General features: G+C 36.9%; 1 protein-coding gene across 1 annotated transcript in view; it reads left to right on the forward strand.

The window, feature by feature from the left end:
• LOC127434017 (signal peptide peptidase-like 3) overlaps nucleotides 1-21980 on the forward strand; it is a 46273-nt gene that overhangs the window by 10579 nt on the left and 13714 nt on the right. The window contains exons 2-7 of the mRNA XM_051686437.1: nucleotides 5829-5906; nucleotides 11661-11752; nucleotides 13908-14027; nucleotides 14188-14266; nucleotides 17251-17363; nucleotides 17578-17684. Of these exons, the coding sequence (XP_051542397.1) occupies nucleotides 5829-5906; nucleotides 11661-11752; nucleotides 13908-14027; nucleotides 14188-14266; nucleotides 17251-17363; nucleotides 17578-17684 (589 nt within the window). The remainder of the gene's footprint in view (nucleotides 1-5828; nucleotides 5907-11660; nucleotides 11753-13907; nucleotides 14028-14187; nucleotides 14267-17250; nucleotides 17364-17577; nucleotides 17685-21980) is intronic.

Raw genomic sequence — 21980 nt, forward strand, 5'->3', positions numbered from 1 at the left:
GACACTTGCATGGCTTTAAATGCATTTACAAACAATCAGTTTACAATGATAATGACAAACAATAAAACTGTTAAAAAGCAAAACATTTAAGAAAGGCAGGTTTCTGCTTTGCACCATTTTCCTGTAATAGATTGCTGTTAATATGAAATCCTCACCTTATTGTGCTGTCCATTTCACTGGACGATGTCAGAATTGTATTGAATTGTTCGTAGGGATGTCAGTATTTATGTACGTACTGCTGAAAACAGCAGTATAATCAATGATAACATTACATTAGGCCCACATTAATTTGTTGTTCCTTTAAACATGATTTTGCTATTCAGGAAGTACATTATCAGCACATCACATTTAGAAGCAAGCAAAACAATGCAAAAATGAATCAACAGAACAATGCCAAGTAGAGGTTTGTTGTAGTATGTAGGGCCCTTTGAAATCAGTTTAATTTTTTTCCCCCTTTTTTTCTGAATTCCGTAAAAAAAAAAAAAAAAAAAAAAAACTGTCTAATTAAAATAAATTCATATCATTTTAATCAAATAAAAAACAAAATTATTTTTCAACATACCATTACATAATTTATCAAATGAAGTGCTTCTATTAGGGCAGCAACAACTATTTGATAAAATCGATTATCATCGGTAATGGAAATCATCGACAACGAATTTCATTATCGATTAGTTGGATATATGCCACTAGGACAGAGAAGCTCCTTCAGCGATGTCACTTTACAGCCTGATGAAAAATGTGTTGCATGATGAAACTAGTTTGAAAAACGACGGAGACAAGTTGAAGTGGGGAAAAAAAAACACGATCCAAGTTGTCTAGCGCAGGAGAACACTTAATAAACACTTCAGAGAAGATCATAAGCATACAGTTTAATGTGGAGCGGTTGCTGCTTCAGGTGCGTTGACAGTGATTGTGCTGTTTGATGCGCTTAAGAGTTGTTTCTCTCCAGCACATGACTTGTGTTTTACTGCTGTTTTCTGTTTTATAATGTATACATTATACACTTTCTACTTACTATGTTTGCTAGAGAAATCCTTTAGGGCAGCACATTTAAAACAAAATAGCATCAAAAACGTGATTTGGTCATATTTGAATATTAAACCTCAAAATGTTGCTACTTAAATACATGGGGCCCTATTTTAAGAGCGCTAGCGTCAAGCACAGCGCTATGCCATAAGTCATAAGCGCAAAGTCAGTGGGCATGGCCATGAAGTTTGTATTTTCGTGCAAGCATGCAATAAGTTTAAGAGCAAGTGGGTTTGGTGAAATCGCGAGCACAACGCAAAAAAATGGGCTGGATCAAGTGCAATTTAATTCTGAGGTTCTTCTCAAGTTCATAAGAAGTTGGTAGTGTAAATAGATTGTATGCAGTACATTAGAAGAATTTAAAACTGGACACTCAGTGGTGCCATGGTGTAATTTTCATTGCTCAATGGCCCACATAATAATACAAAGCAGCTTGATTTCAAACTTTTAATTTGATTTATTATTTATTTTAAATGAAAATGAAACTGAAAAAATAAAGTGCAATCAGATTAAATTTTGTGTTGTTCAACAAACTTCAACCAACACGCCACACGGCAAACATAGGCTATTAGTGTTGTCAAAAGTACCGGTGCTTTGGTACCAAGTCGATACCAAAATAAAAAAGATGTACCGGTGCCAGTGTTTCTACAGTACTGGTAGTACCGAGCACTGACTCAATCCGATACCAGCGCACTGTATGGCTCACACACGACAGCTTTAATATGCTCACAGGCTTATTGTGAACTTGTGCTCTTACTCCTTTTACAAGGAAATGGACAATTAATCAAATTAAAGTCATGACATGTCCTAGTGTGATTTATTAAACTGCTAAAGGCTGCAATCTTAGTATGGACGAGCTGCGTATTTTAAATAAATCTGACCGCTCATCCACTAGAAACTTCAGACTTTGAGAATCATTCACATTGTATGAGATGACAGAGGAGAGCACTAATCCACTGTGAACCATGCAGCACATGTAAACTATATATTTATATAATTAAATCACAGCATTTGCGATTTAATCTTATTTATATAGCATTTAAAACAATAAAGTTGACCAAAGTGCTTCACAGTAATACATTTGTAAATATAACATTTCAAAATTACCACATACACAAACATCAGTAATCTAAAACACAAAATACAAACACTCCAAAACTGTGTCCTACATTTCATTTGTCAGACTCAAAGGCCAGTGTAAAGAGATGAGATTTCAGTCGTGACTTAAGTCTTCAATGATCACACTGCGCCATGACGCGAACTGTTTATCCAGAAAGTGAAGGTTTAGGCAAAAAAATACACGTCATAATAAAAGCACATTTCAAAATATAAGCTAGATGCCTGAAATTGAAGATTTTATACAAATATATTACAACATTTTTAAAATGTAATGTTCACTGTAATAATAATAATAACAATAATAAAAATTAAGGAATATTACATGCAAGACAGCTGTTGAATAAAAGTTTGGCCAAAAAAAATGCAGTTACATGTTGAAAAGTTCTATTTTCACTTGTTAAAAGTTTTAAGAATTTATTGATTATACATCATTTTGATGATGAAATTAAATTAAACTTTAAAAAATGTTCTGTAAAGTTCTGGAAAATAATAATTCAACTGTAATTATTAAATAATTAAAAATAACTAAACAGGTGTGTTCAATAGTTTAGATTAATAGATTAATAAAATTGTATTTTCAATTACGATTTTGGCTTCCAACAATTATGAAAACAATATAATCGAGATAAAACGATTATTGTGCCGCATTCCGTTTCGCAATGAAACTCCCCAGTGTTATATCTTTAAAGCATCCTTTATTAAAGTTCAAATAATAAGGAAGCAGTTTATGAAAATGAACTCAGAAACTGTCATTTCTCTGTGCGGTCTGCGCCGCGTCTATGAGTTGCGTAAAGTAACCGGGGAAGAGATTGAATCTTCTCCCGGCTGATGCACACTCTGGTGCCGGGACGCTCGTCACTCACGCGTTTGCTGCAGCTAGATTATAACATGATGGCTCACGGCTTATTGAATCATAATACATGTCACTGTGCATTTCTTATTGTGAAGAAAATTGGCAATATGCAGCTTAATTAATAAGCAAGTTAGTTTTTTGTGAGTTAAAGATGGATGGAAGCGAACAGAAAGGTGGGAGAGTGTAGTCTTCGCCCCATTATACACTGCAACAAAATACATTTTTGTTTTGGCTTGTTTTCCAATATCTAAAACTCCCGTAAAACAATGTACATTTACTTTAGGAGCTATACTGCAGAAGAAAAAATTGTTATCGGAGAAAGTTGAATACAATATTTAATCAGGGCTCGACATTAAAGCTTGTCCGGGACAAGTGGATTTTTTGAAGGGGCAAGTGGAAGAGAATTTTACTTGCCCGACCGGACAAGCAGACTGATTAAAACGTCAATAACAAAATAATAACCGGCTATATTTGTGATAGCCTAGGCCTGTGTCACTTATTAGAAAGTTAATATTCTTATTCTGCTGTTGAAAGTAATCCAGAGCACGTACTTTTATAATTCGTTAGCGATCTAGTAACAGCTGCGCCCTGTTTGATTGACAGGCGGCGTATGTGTGTGTGCTGAACATGCACATGTTCCGAAAATGCTCGTGCTAATGTGCACCTGAATGGTCAAATACATTTAAAAATTCTGTTATTCATGTAAACACAGAGTGATGTCTAAAGTGAAAGTAAACAGCGGAGAAAAAAGCGGATTTGTATTAAAATGTCGGACTTGTAAGTGTAAATGTAAGTTAATAGACCTGCTGCTGTCTAGTGTGTCATTATAATAATCAAACAACCTGAACAAGAAAATGAGAAAACACTCACTGCTCTTGACTGAATAACTTTAGTGGCTTTAAAAAGTATTAATGTATTATAATCATACAGTGAAGACCAGTAGTAGTTTTATGTTGCATTTCATTCTGAATGTTTACTTGAATACTTGAAACTGCTGTTAAAAACTTCTAAAGCTGTTAAAAAAGCACTGAACTTAATTTGTATTTTTTGTTCTATTATTTTTAATCTATTTCTATTCATTGCTGTTTTGTATTGTTATTTTATTACTGACTGTTTACTAGTCTTGAATAATTATTTAAGAACTTCTTCTATAATTAACATATTAGTTAGTGTTATTATTTGTTGTGGTTTTGAAGCTGATATTGAGATTCATCAAATTTGACTACCGACTACTGAAATTTTGGTATTGTGATCATGTATAGCCTTTATTGTACATGGTAGATCTTGCTGTAATAACATGATGAAAAAGTAGATCTCATTCCATAGAAGTGTGAGCACCCCTGCTGTAAATGATGGCGATGGAGGCTTTTCTTTATTTGACTACCATACGTAACATAAAATAATTATCATATGACAATAGCCTCCTCCCCTACCCGGTGCAGTTTACATTTCAAGTTCAAGGAAATCCACTGTTAAAAAGACAAGTTTTTTAAAAAAGTTCAATAAATCGTGATCTCAATATTGACCAAAATGATCATGATTATGATTTTTGCCATAATCGAGCAGCCCTACGTTCGGGTGCAATTCAGTGTGTTCATTTAGGTTTATTTATGATCACTTGGTCACTTCTCTTACCAAGGCCTTTCTCCCCTGATTGCTCAGTTTGGCCAGGCTGCCAGCTCTAGGAAGAGTCCTAGTTGTTCCAAACTTCTTCCATTTAAGAATTATGGAGGCCACTGTGCTCTTGGCAATCTTCAATGCAGCTGAAATATTTTTTTGTAGCCTTCCCCAGATCTGTGCCTTGACACAATCCTGTCTGTGAGCTCTGCAGGCAGTTCCTTTGACCTCATGGCTTGGTTTTTGCTCTGATATGCATTTTCAGCTGTAAGATCTTATATAGACAGGTGTATGCCTTACCAAATCATGTCCAATCAATTGAATTTGCCACAGGTGGACTCCAATCAAAGGGTAGAATCTCAAAATGATCCAGAGAAATGGGTTGCACCTGTGGTAAATTTCAAGTGTCATAGCAAAGGGTCTGAATACTTTTGTCAATATGATATTTCATTTTTTTCTTTTTAAGAAAAAGTTATCAAAAATCTATTTTTTGCTTTGTCATTATGGGGTATGGAGTGTAGACTGATGTGAAAAAAATATATATTTAAAGCATTTTAGCATAAGGCTGCAGCAACAAAATGTGAAAAAAATGAAGTGGTGAACATTCTGAATGCACTGTAGATCTGTAAATCTGTTTTTCTTGAAAACAATTGCCGGTAGTAAAGCTGTCTCGAGTATGATGTCAACACACCGGCCTACTTTTACTCACTCCCATTTTTCAGTAGCTCACTACTTGTTCATTCAATCCATCATGTACACAATACAGTCCACTCCTTTGGTTTGCAATCACACATTATTTATTTAGCAAACAGACTGTCCATGTAATCATATTTTAAGAGTGTCCTTCACACACAGTGTACAGCCTGACCTCTTTTTTCAAAAGCTTGTTATTAACAAAAGGAAAATGGAGGTCTCGCTAGTTAGTCGTTCAGACTGCTGGGTGGGTGGGAATGCTGTAACATGAGACGTTTGTCATACATAGTTCGACAACAACTAGACTAGGCCAAGCTTTGATTCACATTTCACCCGCACGGTTGGGTCAATAGCTAACAGCCAAGTGTTAAGGTCAAAAGGGCTTTGGTTCAGAGTACATTCAAGTTCAGAGTTTAAACCAGGAAAGGCTTTAGACTGACATTCTTTGTGTGCATTGTATAACTTTTGTGGTGTATTTCCTATTAATTGGACACTTCCTTTCTCCTTTTCTTCTCAGGGCATACTCCCTGGTCGACTCCAGCCAGGTGTCAACCTTCCTCATCTCCATCCTCCTCATCGTGTATGGCAGCTTCAGGTGAGCTCTCACTGCCTGAGTGCGATCTGTTAGAAGTACTGTTGAGTACCAGAGGGTCCATCATTTTGAAACATTGAAAATGCGTCATTCCAAAAGTTTGCGGTAGACAAAAAAGTTATTAAAAGCATAGGTGTATATGTGAGAGTACAAAGTACCAATTTTCCTTTTATACTGTGCATGTGTGGCCATGAACTTCTTATGGTGCTCCGGCGTAGAAGGCAAAAACAAAAAATAGTTAGATAAAAGCTAGAGATGTCTTAAATAGGAGCTGAATAAATGGACATTGTTTCAAGTGTAATCCATTTGCACGTCCATAGATTTTCAGCATGGAACTAAAGAAATCTTGTCTGGAAATATGCAGCGCTAATTAATTCGCAAGATAGGGACCACATCCTATATAGTTATAAAAGATCTAAGACTTCGAATTTAGAATTTGAAATAGATATTATACAGTTATGTTCGTGGAGCTTGTGAGCGCTGGAGCGCACGTGCGCCGCTCCACATCTTGCTTTGATGTCGCGTGCACACGGAAGTACTGCACGTCTTCACTGTGGTAGATTCACGCCAAATAAATTATACCTGCCCCTCCTGCTTCCATCAACATGCCAGAGTGCTGCTTTAATGACAGCTGGCTGGAAGAGGAGACATAAAATATCTCTATGTGGAGGTGCAGGGCCGGTGCTGGCCAAACTGATGCCCTACTCACAGCTCCACGTCGGAAGGAATGGCTTAGCACTTATCAGATATTCTGAAGGTATAAGTTGAGACAAAGATTTCGTTAACTTGAATTTACTTTTGAATAATTTACAATCAATATGTAGTATCGCATGAATTGTTAAAAGTAGGGCAGAAAGTCAGCATATGTGATAAATTAAATATGTTAGGGCTAATCAAAATAAAATCGAAATCGTGATATGGCCCAGTGTGATTTATTAAACCCCACAAAAGGCTGTAATTTCATTAAAGGTGGCCTTTTACCACATTGTAAATGACGAGCATGTTTAAAAAAAAAAAAAAAAAAAACTATGCAAGAAATACAAATGTCTTCAATTTACCGGGGAAAAAAAATGACTTGAGGGTTTAGGACCAATGCTGTGTGAATGTAATGAAATTACGACAGAAATATTACTGTTGTACTACAATAAAATGAACATATTCAATAATAATCATTCAGTATTATATTACAGTAATATAATACAGTTCGCTAATGAAATCTCTGAAGAGTTATCATGGACGTCCCTGCATGACATTTTACATTAAATCATTTAGTATAATTTGTAGGTAAATATTGCTTATTCATCAGCTATGTATTGATATGTTGGTACATTTACCAATTTTAATATGATTAACACAAATGTATATTTCTGATGAATATTATTCTTCGATGAACTCATTAAGTGAAAAACATGACTTAATTCTTTTAAACTTGCAAACATCCTGTTTTGCTGATAAGCAGTGTCACATGTTCAAAGGCCTTGTTGAATGTGTGCCCCAGCCTGGCTGTACAATGATCTGAAACACATATTTTAGCTGTCAGAACAGCAAAATCACTCATAATACCATAATATTCTTCAAATCAGTCTGATAATTGCAGTCACATTTTATACTGGTGTGGGGGAAAACAATCCAGTCACACTAAATTTAAATACTTTTTTTAGAGGTGAGATTCCACATGCATCTCATATCTTGTCACTGAACAGCTTGTATTTTTCAAAGCAGTCTTTTTTAGCCTCTATTCAAATAGCTGGGGACAAAATATCAGTTGTAGAATACTTGCTTTTATTTGAAGTGGAAACACACACACCCACACAAACTTTCTTACACAAATCTATTTGATATTTCTTTTCATTTTCCACATGATAATGAATAAGTAAATACAGTAACCAGGATTCGTTTTCTCCCATGATAATTCGCCCTATATAACCGGTGTTGCAGACTGTATCTGTGTATTAATGCAAGACTTTTGTTGTCTGTGGGTTTAAAGAGATTCTTGAAACTTTTATAGATTGGGCAAAGTTTGAAATCACAGAGGATGCTTTTTGATCATTGCATTTTTGTCAGGTAACTTTTAGAATTTAAAGCTTATAGGTGCTTGAAAACGAAGATTAAGGTACCTTGAAAATGCTTGAAAGTGCTTGAATTTCACTCTTAAAAAGCTGTACGAACCCTGAGTACAGAGATTTCATGTTCATAAACATGGTTCCAAACATATGGAAGCCCACAGAGGCCATGCATTCTTATTTTTCTGACATGTTTTTCAATATTGCAACTTTTCTTGTGATCTCGACATAGATAACTTTTTTTGTGTTTTTCTCTTGACATTGATCTTGAGAAAAAAAGACAGAAAAATAACAGTAATGCCTCTAGATAACTTAGAATATTACATAACTATCATCTTGGCACAATTAACCTTAATATTTGCTTTTTATATTTACTCTCACAGAGCACTTTATTAGGTACACCTGTACACCTACTTAATCATGCAATTAATTAACCAGCCAATCGTGTGGCAGCAGTGCAATGCATAAAATCATGCAGATACAGGTCAGGAGCTTCAGTTAATGTTCACATCAACCATCAGAATGGGGAAAAATGTGATCTCGGTGATTTTGACCGTGGCATGATTGTTGGTTTGAGTATTTCTGTAAATGCTGATCTCCTGGGATTTTCACACACAACAGTCTCTAGAATTTACCCCGAATGATGCCAAAAAACATCCAGTGAGGGGCTGTTCTATGGATAGAAACGCCTTATTGATGAGAGAGGTCAACAGAGAATGGCCAGACTGGTTTGAACTGACAGAAAGGCTACGGTAACTCAGATAACCACTCTGTACAATTGTGGTGAGAAGAATATCATCTCAGAATGCACAACACGTCGAACCTTGAGGCGAATGGGCTACAACAGCAGAAGACCACGTCAGGCACATTATTAGGACCACAGTGTTCCTAATAAAGTGCTTAGTGAGTGTAGGTTACAGAAGTGTCCGTCCAATTGAAAAAGGTTTTGCTTAGCGGACCTTGAGACAGTATGACACAAATGGACTGTACTTCCACCCCTCATAGCCTTGTTTTCACTTGCAACTAGGGATGGGAATTGCAAGGAATTTAACGATTCTGATATTCCTCTTAACGATTCCAGTTCTGATTCCTCTTAAAGATTCTTTCAGTACTTTTTAGGAAGAATTATTTGAAAATAAGAAATCTAATTCTTCTGGCATTTACTGCCCTCAGCATCCTGTTGTCAAATTAGAACATTTCAGATTTCTACAGAGCAGATATAACAAATCAGAAATAATTTGAATACAATTCTTGTTAAAGGCATGTTTGCATACTTTTTAGAGGCATAAATTAAATTCAATAATTAATCCTAACTATATATTAATTAAAATCTAAACAAACAAGAAATACATATTTCATTTATTCTTTTACAAAATTCCACTGATTACAATCAAACTCATGTGTATCTTTAACTACACATTGTCATATGAACAACCAGTCTATAAACTACACTGGCTGATTGAAGTCTCACAGGTCTGAAGTTCAACATAACAAAAGAAGTGCCAGAGACAGTTTAGACTGTTATGTAATCTAATGTTGTACTTCAGGCTTGTGAGTAGGATAGCCATTTTTGAGTAATTTTGTAGCCGAGTACTCTAACCCACAAAAACTGGGTAATTGTTTACGATCACTCGTAGTTTAAAATGTAAGTTAAAAATAACAAGTATGACAAGTACATGAAATTTATATTTTGTTTATTTTTTCACAAAAGTTACCAAGAACAGTTTCAAAATAAGATAACTTCAACAAAGTATGCTTTTCTTTTGGGGGGAAAAATGAACAATATGCATTATTAAAAATGGAAAAATAAATGTTACAAAAATGTTTTTCACTCACCTCGAGCTTGCAAAGAATCCAAGACTGACACCTTTAGGGCAAGGCACATATGTAAACTTTTAGTCTTCCGTCTACATGCTATCATATTTTTATCATTTCACATGTTATTCAGAAAAACTAGTGGTGAAAGTTGGCTTTTTTTAAAATATGCTCTGTCTGTGTTCAGAGATTTAACGCATATACACACATACTGGTCTGATAAGCTGGACATACCGCTCCACAGTTTTTCAACCATAAAAGCAGATCCTCATCCATTGGTTTGCATGACTAGAACCAAATACCAATAGAGTAGAATTCAATTAGAATCAAAATTTTACAAGTATTGCCACACTTGGCTTTGCTTGAAAGCACAGATGCCATCTTCTTTCTCAACCTACACCTCGACAACACTCGTATCCACAGCGCCCCCCAGTGGACTCAATTGTAATTGTGAGATGTGGTGAGAGATTCAGAGGGAACAGTATAATTCAGCGCTGCTCATGGCAGGCAAATGCGGAAATGTAAATTAATTTGCAATAATCGAGTTGTGTTTTTAATATTCGACTAGCTGGTGCTGAACGATTAGTCGATTGAGACTTGAACAGTTCTTATTTTATTTAGAGTTGGACATTCATAACTTGCGTGTCAGTATAAGATTAATTCAGTAACTGTGCTGGCTGATGTATATGTGTGTTTTTTTTTTTCTTTTTTTTTTTCTCACTAAAAATAACCGGCTCATAAGAGTCATTCATTCAGAAATCGGACTACACTGGGTGCACTGTGTGTTTCATGTTGCAGATTTGAAAGAACCAGCTCATAAGAATCATTAGTTCGGGAATCGGCCAACTCTGGGCGCGCACTCTGTTCCTGTGTTTTTTTAAATGAGGTTTTTGGTTACGTTAAACTGCCAGCAGGAGGTGAAGCCACCGGAAGTGTTCGAGCGGCCATCTTAGTATGCCCAAACTGCCATAGAGCATCAATGACTAACAGGCAAAAACACCCCCGTTTCCCCGTCTCCAACCTGCGGATCGACAGTTGCATTTCGCCCTCAAGTGACAATCATGTTTAATGTTTAATTAGCTTGTTATGGATAATATTCGTTACAAGGGAGAAGATATACGCCGATCACGATGTCGGAGCATTCACCTGCCCTGGTGTTCAGTTTATCAGTGCAGCACAACGATCACCAAAAGAACCGGAAATCTGTCCTCAAGTTGTAATGTACGTAGGAAAAGCTGTAATATCTGCTTGTTTAGGGTGACAATATGTCCTTACCCCCCGAGAGGGACTTTAAACAAGTCAGACCAGGATTTCTAAATCTCCTTTAATGCCCGGGATGTGCTTGTTTTCATATTGAAGTGCTCTCTGTAGTCACACATGGATACATATAATAAATTACATGTTTGTTTGCCATTTAAATCTAGCATATCAGTTTAATTTTAATCAACTTTGCATGCCTCCCATAATCTCAGTGCCCGCTGTGCGTGTGATAGAGGGAGAGTGAGCATGCACTCTTATTCAAGTGACCACGAGAACAAGGCACTTTTTGATAAAAACATAAAACAAGTAACTCTGAACAAACACTTTGATCACAATAAATAAGTCTGAAAATGTCTGTTTGAATCTTACCTCAGTTTCAGTGAACTTGTTTACATTCAGCTGATCTGTTCGCTGATGAAGTTTTTTAGAGGTGGATACTACTTTATATACAGTAGATATATTTAACTTGCTCGGGCTTTCAAGAAACAGGAAAAATATATCGTCACCTGACGTGAAAAATAAAACGGCAAGAAACTCATGCGCTCTGTCTGCGGTTGGATCACTCAAGGGGTTGAAAAATATGGAGGTTTGTGTGTAAACTTTGTGTCTGTCCACGCAGGTCATTAAATATGGACTGTGAGAACCAGGAAAAGGACAAGGATGGCAACCCAACCAACACTGGATCCTTCAACAATGGCAACTCCAACAACAGTGAGTTCTTAGAGGAATACTAGCTTACTATTTACTGTACATTGTATACTACCTACTATTTTTTTTACAAAAAGTGAAACAGTAGGTATTATTTAACAATAGGTCTGCAACTAATGATTATTTTGATAATCGATTAATCTAACGATTATTCAATGATTATTGCATCAATTAATCATTAGCTCTTAACCGATTATTCAGCTTGTGCCCCGACTGAAAAGGTTGTATTAAACATGCTTACTAACAATAAAGAGGACAAAATCATCTTTTAAAAATACCTCTAAATGACATTAACTGAATTAAAGGGAAAAAATACTTTTTATTAAGTTTAATTCAGTAAAGAAATTCACTGCAAAACATTTGTTATATTGTTATCAAGTGTTTTTGTCGTGTTTTCCATTAAAATTGTCTAAAAATCCTTAAAACAAGATACATTTACTTGAGAGCAACATATAAGATATTTAGACTTGCTTTAAGAGAATGTATCATAAATATAAGTGTATTTTGTATATAAGTGTATTTTTCACTTGGTTATACTTCTGCGAGTGCAATAAAGACAAAATATACTTATATTCAAGATCTATTCTCTAAAAGCAAGTGTAAATATCTTATATGCTGCTTCTCAGGTGAATGCATCTTTTTTTAAAGGATTTTTAGGTTTTTAAAATATTTGTGTTTTTAATATTATATTCAACATTCTCAGATAAAATCTTTTTCTTCTGCAGTAAAGCTGCTAAAGTAAATGTACACTGTTTTAAAGGAGTTTTAGATATTTATATTGGAAAACAAGCCAAAATAAAAACAAATCAGAAATGTATTTTGTTGCAGTGTATAATGGGGCAAAGACTACACTCTCTCACCTATCTGTTCACTTCAATCCATCTTTAACTCACAAAAAAACAAACTCTCTCTTATTAATAAAGCTGCGTATTGCCAATTTTCTTCATGATAATAAACACACAGTGACATATATATTATGATTCAATAAGTCACGAGCCATCACGTTATAATCTAGCTGCATTAAGGGATGAGCGTCCCCGCGACAGTGTGCCTCAGCCGGGTGCAGTTTCAATCTGTCCCCCTTAGATTGGGACACTTTGCGCAACTCATAGAAGAGGCGCTGACTGCACAGAGAAATGTCAGTTTCAGAGTTTGTAGTTATTTGCATGATCTGCTTCCAAATTATTTGAACTTTAATAAAGCTATAACGCATTAAATATAACTGCATTAAAGATGTAACATCGGGGTGTTTCCTTTAAAAGCTCCGGCTCCACTTATTCCACAACGAGAGTGCTTCTGTATTTACTTATTTTGTATTTTTGTACAATTCCCTCATACTTTGCGATATAAAAATTTTTGAAGACAATTTTTTATTGTTGACGTTGTCGATAACGTTGACTAATCGTTTCAGCCCTATTTAACAATAAACGTTTCAAACAGTAGTGTGCTACATCAAGGTCATGAGACATAGTGTTGCATGTTAGTGCTATTTATCAACTTGGTAACTTTCCATATTTTATTGGATGTTGTGTAAAAATGTCTGATGATAATAATGAGTGAAAAAAAAAAAAAAAAAAAAACAATCAGTCAGTATAGAGGGGCTGTGGTGGCTCAGCGGTTAAGGCTCTGGGTTACTGATCAGAAGGTTGGGGGTTCAAGCCCCAGCACCGCCAAGATGCCACTGTTGGGCCCTTGAGCAATGCCCTTGACCCTATCCGCTCCAGGGGCGCCGTATCATGGCTGACCCTGCGCTCTGACCCCAGCTTAGCTGGGATATGTGAAAAAAAGAATTTCACTGTATATGTGCAAATGTATAATGTGTGAAAAATAAATATAATTATAGAGATTAAAATCATGGCTGTAATTACTTCATGTTCATTAATCACACTGAAAATGGAAGGTCAAATCAAGTACATTGTGAGATACTGTATGTACAGTTTGCTCTGTTGTATACTGCACATTTTGGCAAATGTAGTATGTCTTTGGGTATTCTATGCATATTGAAAATGTGCATTTTATAAACCGTATGCATACTGTATACTGCTGTACTTGTGAGAGTAGTATGTTAGTATGCTATTCCAAATGTAACAGTCATCTTTAATCAGAACAAAAAGAAAATCCATGTTCTGTTTCCTTATGCATACATGTGTCTTTACAGGTATTCAGACCATAGACTCAACACAGGCATTGTTCCTGCCCATCGGGGCCTCTGTGTCTCTGCTCGTCATGTTTTTCTTCTTCGACTCAGTTCAGGTGGTGTTCACCATATGCACTGCAGGTACACATCCCAATGACCCTTCATCAGTCCTTTCCCACACACTGACCTAATTTATATGCTGCACTGTGTCACTGTGCAATAGCATGCTTGAGTATCATTTACGCAATCTTTTTCTTTGTCCTCTCTTTCCCTCAACGCTTCCGTTGTTATTCCTCCACAGTTCTAGCGACCATTGCGTTTGCATTCCTTCTGCTGCCGATGTGTCAGTATCTGACCAGACCCTGCTCTCCACAGAACAAGTAAGATCCATGAACATTTGCTCACTCATCACAGGATTCTTTTAACCTCACTCTCCCAGAGTATAAATTGCAGCATTAAAAAGAGGCTGCTGGGCAATTCGTTTTTTGCTGGTTTCACACATGCTCAACATCCACCCACGCCCTCTTCGCCCGTGGAATTTCACTGTGCAAAGGTAAATGTGACCGCACCATCAGAGGCAATTCACATCGTACATGTTTTTTCGTCCATCTGCACTGTTTTTCAATTGTTTTCTATGTAAACATGTGCTAGACGGACATCTTTGACCATTACGCTGTTTCATGTTTTTAGACACCGTGCCAATTTGAAAAGAACTTCAACTTTTCATGTCTCGAGACACCTGTGTTCTGTTTGTGTTGTGTCTAGCTTTTTTGAACACAGATGTCTATTTGAAATAAAAACAAATAATTATTTTAAAGAAAATGTATAATATTTTTATTATACTGTATACTCTCTTAATGCATGTTCCTGGTCTTATTGTGGACATTTAAATGATGCACATTATTCTAAGTAAAAAAACATTTTTTTTTTTTTTTTTGTCTTCTGTAATTCTTTATCAAGTAATAACTTGCTCCATCTTTTAAAACAACTTTCCTTTTCGGCTGGTGTCACGAATCACTCTTACATTTCAACCCCTCCCCTCAAGCCATCTGGCTTCATTCTTGTATGTAACACCCATTTGTCAAAATCAAATCCCCTTGGATAAAATCAAGTCCTGCTCTTTTTTTTTTTTTCTTTTTTTTTTTCATTTAGAAATATTATGTCAAATTACGAAATTGAAATTGGTCAAGTTGACTTCAACAATAGCACAAGCAAAAATGTTTATAGCCATTTTACTTATCAAAGTACCTCTTTCCATATATATAAAAAAAAAATCCAGTAGCTTTATTTTATTTTTTTGTAACTTCATATTTTGTTTTATATCGGGGGGGGGTTGGGTTCTTTCTCTTCATGATGATGCTTTGTTAGTCTGTCCCCATCCCGGTGTTTCACTTAAATTTCAGTTGTATTAAATGAGACAGTTTACATAAGAATGTTCTAAAAAGATTCACAGAGAAATAAATTATGCTTGTGTTTAAAGAATGAGGCCAAAAAAAACTTTATTCTGATAGAATATTTGAAATCTTACATAAATTTACATTAAAAATCCATTTTCAAAATGCAGAAGTCACCTGTGAAATAAGGAAATTACAGGATCTAAGTCAGACTAAGAAATGTATCTGGACTTGTGCAAAAATGCCACAGGAAGTGCCAAAAATGTCCCTGTAGTGTATTCCTCTTTACTTGTTGTTCAGCATTTCAGTGCATGCTGTTCTAAGCCTATCTAGTTATGGGTTTTGTGCCTCTGCAGACATAATAGTGTGCTGTAGCTGTGAGATATCTATACTCACTGTCTCAGGGAGGGTGTTGTTAATATGATGTGGGTTAGATTTTTAGGGCTGTGTGATTTATATTTAATTTATCAAAATAAAGGCATGCGATAACAGAATGATTTTAATACAGTAATGTTCAAGGCAACACCGATAGCAGAGAATTTGATTCCTGTGCTTTCACTCTGCGGTGTGTGTGTGTGTAATAATGAGACCAGGTGCCAGTTTACAAACAAATGTCAAGAGCTTCTGGACATTTTTGTTCATAATAAAAGTCCTACATTGAATGAACAAATTTTGAAATGAATACAAACATGAGTTCCAATGGGTGTTCCGATGTTCAGCACTCCAATGACATCTACATATAATTATCGGATTGCATTTTCCAACAACTTATCTAAAATTTTCTCCATATCGTGCAGCCCTATTGATTTTACAGGTAACAGCCATAACTGTTCAGAAAGAGAATTTATGTCAGTTAATGATTCAGTTTATGAGACTGACACACATAGACGGCATTGTGTTTTATAAGGATAGAAAAATATGCCCTTAAAAAGATAAAAAAATTTCCATTTGCTACTTAAAGGAATAGTTCATCCAAAAATGAACATTTGCTGATAATTTACTCACCCTCAGGCCATCCAAGATGTATCTGAGTTTCTTTCTTAATCAAAACAGAATTTAAGACTTTTAGGATTTCATTTCAGGCCGCCTCCATTTGAATATCCTCCATTTTTTGACGGTCCAAAATGCATATTTGGTAAGGTCACGCATCACGTGCAGGAGGAGTCAGGAAGCACGTCATTGTTTACATTTGTTTTTTTTGTTTTTTTTATCATTTGGAAATGATTTTTTTATTTATTTTATATTGTTTTTAAATTGTTTTGGACTGTTTTGGTTTGTGAACAGCACAAGTTTCTCTTGTAAACAATGACACGCTTCCTGCCGCCTCCTCCACGTGACGCGTGACCTTACCAACGAGCTTACGTCATCCCTCTCATGAGCGCACGTAACAGAGATGTACGGAAGCGAACATTTTATAGTTAAAGTATATAAGTATTGTTTTATTTCTAAAAATAATCAATCCTTTATTTATCGACTGGAGTCGTGTGGATTACTTTGATGCGCCCTAAATATGCATTTTGGACTGTCAAAAAATAGAGTACATTCACTTGCATTGTTTAGAGGAGGAGGCCTGAAATGAAATCCTAAAAATCTTCAGTTCTGTTTTGATGTAGAAAGAAACTCAGATACATCTTGGATGGCCTGAGGGTGACTAAATTATCAGTAAATTTTAATTTTTGGGTGAACTATTCCTTTAATGTTAATTTTAAAGTTCATCAGAACATTTTCCTTTTGTTAGTAGGGATCAGATTTACAGCATGGCAAATGTTTACTCTCTCTCAACGCAATCTAAAAACTTTTCTATTTGCTTTGGGTGGAACAATCCTCTTGTGTATTAATGGACAACACTGTTAGATATCAGATGCTGGGGTGTGAAAGAGAACCGCATGTCCCGGCCGAGCTGCAGTCACAATGACGTGGGGTTGGTAGTGTTTTCAGTGTGTAAACTGCTGTATCTCTTTTGTCTCCAGGATTTCGTTCGGCTGCTGTGGCCGCTTCACATTGGCGGAGCTGCTCTCCTTCTCACTGTCTGTCATGCTGGTTCTCATATGGGTGCTGACGGGGCACTGGCTGCTCATGGATGGTGCGTCAGCATGCTCTTACACTCGTGTGTGTGTGTGTGTGTGTGTGTGTGTGTGTGTGTGTGTGTGTGTGTGTTTTGAGAGTGTGCGAGAAACTATATGTAATTAGAACCTTGAATTAACATGCGTTTCATATCCAGGTAGTATCTGGATATTCTTTAGCTGGATTGCATTTCCACCAAATAAATCTCAATGTTGTATTCTTGTGTCCTGCAGCTCTTGCCATGGGTCTCTGTGTGGCCATGATTGCCTTTGTGCGGCTGCCTAGTCTCAAGGTGTCGTGCCTGCTGCTGTCAGGCCTGCTCATCTATGATGTTTTCTGGGTAAGCAATTAATATATCAAGTCATACCGGTACCTAGGTTAGGTTGTATGAATTATATGTCTACATGAGAGTGAGTCATTTTATATAGTAGTCCTGGTTTTTATATTACATAATTAATTATCAAATCAAATCCCTTTATTGTCACCACATAGCAGTATAACAATTACAATAAACATCTGATTTACACATCTTGTTACACAAAATACAATAAATACAGTATACACAAAATAAGAAGACTGTATACAAAAAAAAATTATATACAATATACAGTATACACAAAATAAGAAGACTGTATATAACAAAAATACATAATTCAGATAATGCAGCAGTCACTCGTCTCTCGTTGGAAAGAGAGCCGCGCTCTCAGCTCTCAGAGCTTGTTGTCCAGAGACTGAACATTTGCCAGTAGAATGCTGGGTAGCGGGGGTCGTTTTGCGCGAAGTCTTAGTCTGATGAGAACACTGGCTCTCCTTCCCCTTTAAGGCTCCTCTGTTGTGTTTGTAAACAGCGGGTCAGCATTGAGGTATTTAAAGTCCGGTTTTCGGTGTGCTATTGCAGAACCAATGTCCAAAAGTGTTTGTCTATCGTAGACAATTCCAACATCCAAGACAAAAAACAAAAACTGCAATATTGGGACGGAGCTCGCAGCGCAGCAGCCATACTCTGCGCCATCTTGAAGCAAATTAAATAATCCTATTGTAAGGCCTATTTTTGAATAATCCAGTGATTTAAGTTAAACAAAAAAAAACTCAAAACTGTTAATTTTATAGTCATTATACACCCACCTGTGGCTGCACATCAGTCCTGTATTAAGGGAATAGTTCACCCAAAACTCACCCTCATGTCGTTCTGACACCATATAATTTTATTTGTTCCATGAATCACAAAATGAGATGTTAGGTAGAATGTCCATGCTGCTCTTTAGGAACATAACAAAATTTAACAGGGTTCCAACGCATCCTGGAAAACCTGGAATTTTGCAATGCAGTTTTCCAGTCATGGAAAATTAGAAAAATACCTAAATGTCCTGGAAAATAATTATTTGTCCTGAGAAATATTTTAGTAAAATAAAACAGTTTAACTGTGTTGCTAGCAAGGTTTTTGTTACACGTACAGAAACATGGTAACTATCGAGACTTGGAATAGGAGTCAAATACACAAATTCGTATTGTCTCTGCTGGCGGCTGTGCATTGTGAAACAATGTCAGCAGTTAAGGGCGCTTACACCCTCGTGATTGATTACAGCAGCAGCCAATCATATGCTTGGCAATCGCGGTCCTACCGACGAAGATCGCTTGATTGGTTTCAGCTACTGCCAATCGCGTGCTTGGCTACAGCAGCGCTTGCACTGTGAGAAGCGGCACTCGTGAAACTTCTTATTCATAAACAAACTTAATGACCTGGTACATGTACCGACCGACTGAATGAGAGGGGCATGTTGTTTGTTTACTTAAGCATCGGCATTTGAGTCTACATTTTTCATCACGTAAAGAAATGGGCGGAAGAGCTATTAATGTGTAAAAGTGACTGATGTTTATATATGTTGAGAGGCTTTCACATGACTCACGTCAGCACTGCCGAATACATTGAAGTCTATGAAGTGACGTGTCAGCGCAACCTCAGCTCTAACTTCACACCAGTGTTTTTCACACACGTTTTTGCCTCACAAATGATGTCTTTGAGAGTACAAAGCTTCAAGAAATATTTAAAAACTGTCAAAATTTATGAAGAGATATTGAATGTCTCAAAATTTATTTAAATTAATTATTACCTTATTATTTTCGAGTATCCAGAGACCCCAGTTATTGAACTACAGTAATTACATTCACCAAAAAAAACAGTAAGACCTTAACATAAACGAGTCCTCTTTTTACTTTCTGCAATCAAAGTAATTGCCATTATTTTTTCCTCTACCAAATACATGTTTTCAATGTTTATTGTGCACACCTCCTGCTTTCTTGCGTGGCAAGCTCGTAAATTCGCCCCTCCGTGATGCTTTTTGCAATGCTTGTCATGTGGAGGGCAAAGCGCCACTTGATGCTGGCGTCAAACGGAGCGTTGACGCCCTGACTGAACTCATGTGAAATGCGCTTTACAATGATGAAAGGACATTATTGAAACTCAGTTTCAATAATTATTATTTAAATCGCAGCTTTATGGGGATTAATAATCACACTGGGCCATGGAGCAAACTGCTTATCTGGAGGTGAGATACTACCGTCAAAAACACACAGAAAATCCCCAATAAAAGTAATGAAATTTAAATAGATATATGTGTTTTTGCTTAAATATTACACTTGTTGGCCACATAAAATGTCCTGGAAATGTCCTGGAAAATTGTGCCTTGAAAAGAGTGGGAACCCTGTTTAAGCCGTTTCACTGGTTATGTTCCCCTAAGCCAGAGCTCTAAAATTTAATTTGCATGTGTGCATATTTAAAAATGGTGCTTTCAGATGCATCAGGGCAGGTTTGACAGCAAACACCATTGGTTTTCACTGGTTGTCATGTGACCGATCATGGCATAGCAAGTCGGAAAAATAGAACAAAAGAGAAGCTACAGAATTTTGCTGTCCTAGTTGGGTAAACACAACTATGCCCGCTTCCGAGGTTTGCCTGCATTTAAGTTTGGAGATGTTAACCGCATCAACAGATGGATCAACGGTTAAATCTAAATTCAGCAAAGGTTACAAGTTGTTTTTTGAGGGTTATCTGCATGAATAAAAAGGTAAGTCGATAAAAATACATTATTATTGAGAGGTTGTGTGTTGTATCAGCAGGCACATATTTATGTATTAAAGGAACAATCTACAAATATGTTGCCATAAATTGCAAAAAATAAGTCAACAAATCTGTGAAACTAATACAGTGCATCCGGAAAGTATTCACAGCGCTTCACTTTTTCCACATTTTGTTATGTTACAGCCTTATTCCAAAATGGATTAAATTCATTATTTTCCTCAAAATGCTACAAACAATACCCCATAACAACAACGTGAAAGAAGTTTGTTTGAAATCTTTGCAAATTTATAAAAAAAAATAAAAAATCACATGTACATAAGTATTCACAGCCTTTGCCATGACACTCAAAATTGAGCTCAGGTGCATCCTGTTTCCACTGATCATCCTTGAGATGTTTCTACAACTTGATTGGAGTACACCTGTGGTAAATTCAGTTGATTGGACATGATTTGGAAAGGCACACACCTGTCTATATAAGGTCCCACAGTTAACAGTGCATGTCAGAGAACAAACCAAGCCATGAAGTCCACGGAATTGTCTGTAGACCTCCGAGACAGGATTGTATCGAAGCACAGATCTGGGGAAGGGTACAGAAAAATGTCTGCAGCATTGAAGTTCCCAATGAGCACAGTGGCCTCCATCATCCGTAAATGGAAGAAGTTTGGAACCACCAGGACTCTTCCTAGAGCTGGCCGCCTGGCCAAACTGAGCGATCGGGGGAGAAGGGCCTTAGCCAGGGAGGTGACCAAGAACCCGATGGTCACTCTGACAGAGCTCCAGCATTTCTCTGTGGAGAGAGGAGAACCTTCCAGAAGAACAACCATCTCCGCAGCACTCCACCAATCAGGCCTGTATGGTAGAGTGGCCAGACGGAAGCCACTCCTCAGTAAAAGGCACATGACAGCCCACCTGGAGTTTGCCAAAAGGCACCTGAAGGACTCTCAGACCATGAGAAACAAAGATTGAACTCTTTGGCCTGAATGGCAAGCGTCATGTTTGGAGGAAACCAGGCACCGCTCATCACCTGGCCAATACCATCCCTACAGTGAAGCATGGTGGTGGCAGCATCATGCTGTGGGGATGTTTTTCAGCGGCAGGAACTGGGAGACTAGTCAGGATCGAGGGAAAGATGAATGCAGCAATGTACAGAGACATCCTTGATGAAAACCTGCTCCAGAGTGCTCTGGACCTCAGAGTGGAGCGAAGGTTCATCTTCCAACAGGACAACGACCCTAAGCACACAGCCAAGATAACAAAGGAGTGGCTACGGGACAACTCTGTGAATGTCCTTGAGTGGCCCAGCCAGAGCCCAGACTTGAACCCGATTGAACATCTCTGGAGAGATCTGAAAATGGCTGTGCACTGACACTCCCCATCCAACCTGATGGAGCTTGAGAGGTCCTGCAAAGAAGAATGGGAGAAACTGCCCAAAAATAGGTGTGCCAAGCTTGTAGCATCATACTCAAAAAGACTTGAGGCTGTAATTGGTGCCAAAGGTGCTTCAACAAAGTATTGAGCAAATGCTGTGAATACTTATGTACATGTGATTTTTTTTTT

The sequence above is a fragment of the Myxocyprinus asiaticus genome, chromosome 43, assembly GCF_019703515.2.
Source record: "Myxocyprinus asiaticus isolate MX2 ecotype Aquarium Trade chromosome 43, UBuf_Myxa_2, whole genome shotgun sequence".
NCBI classification, from domain to species: domain Eukaryota; kingdom Metazoa; phylum Chordata; class Actinopteri; order Cypriniformes; family Catostomidae; genus Myxocyprinus; species Myxocyprinus asiaticus.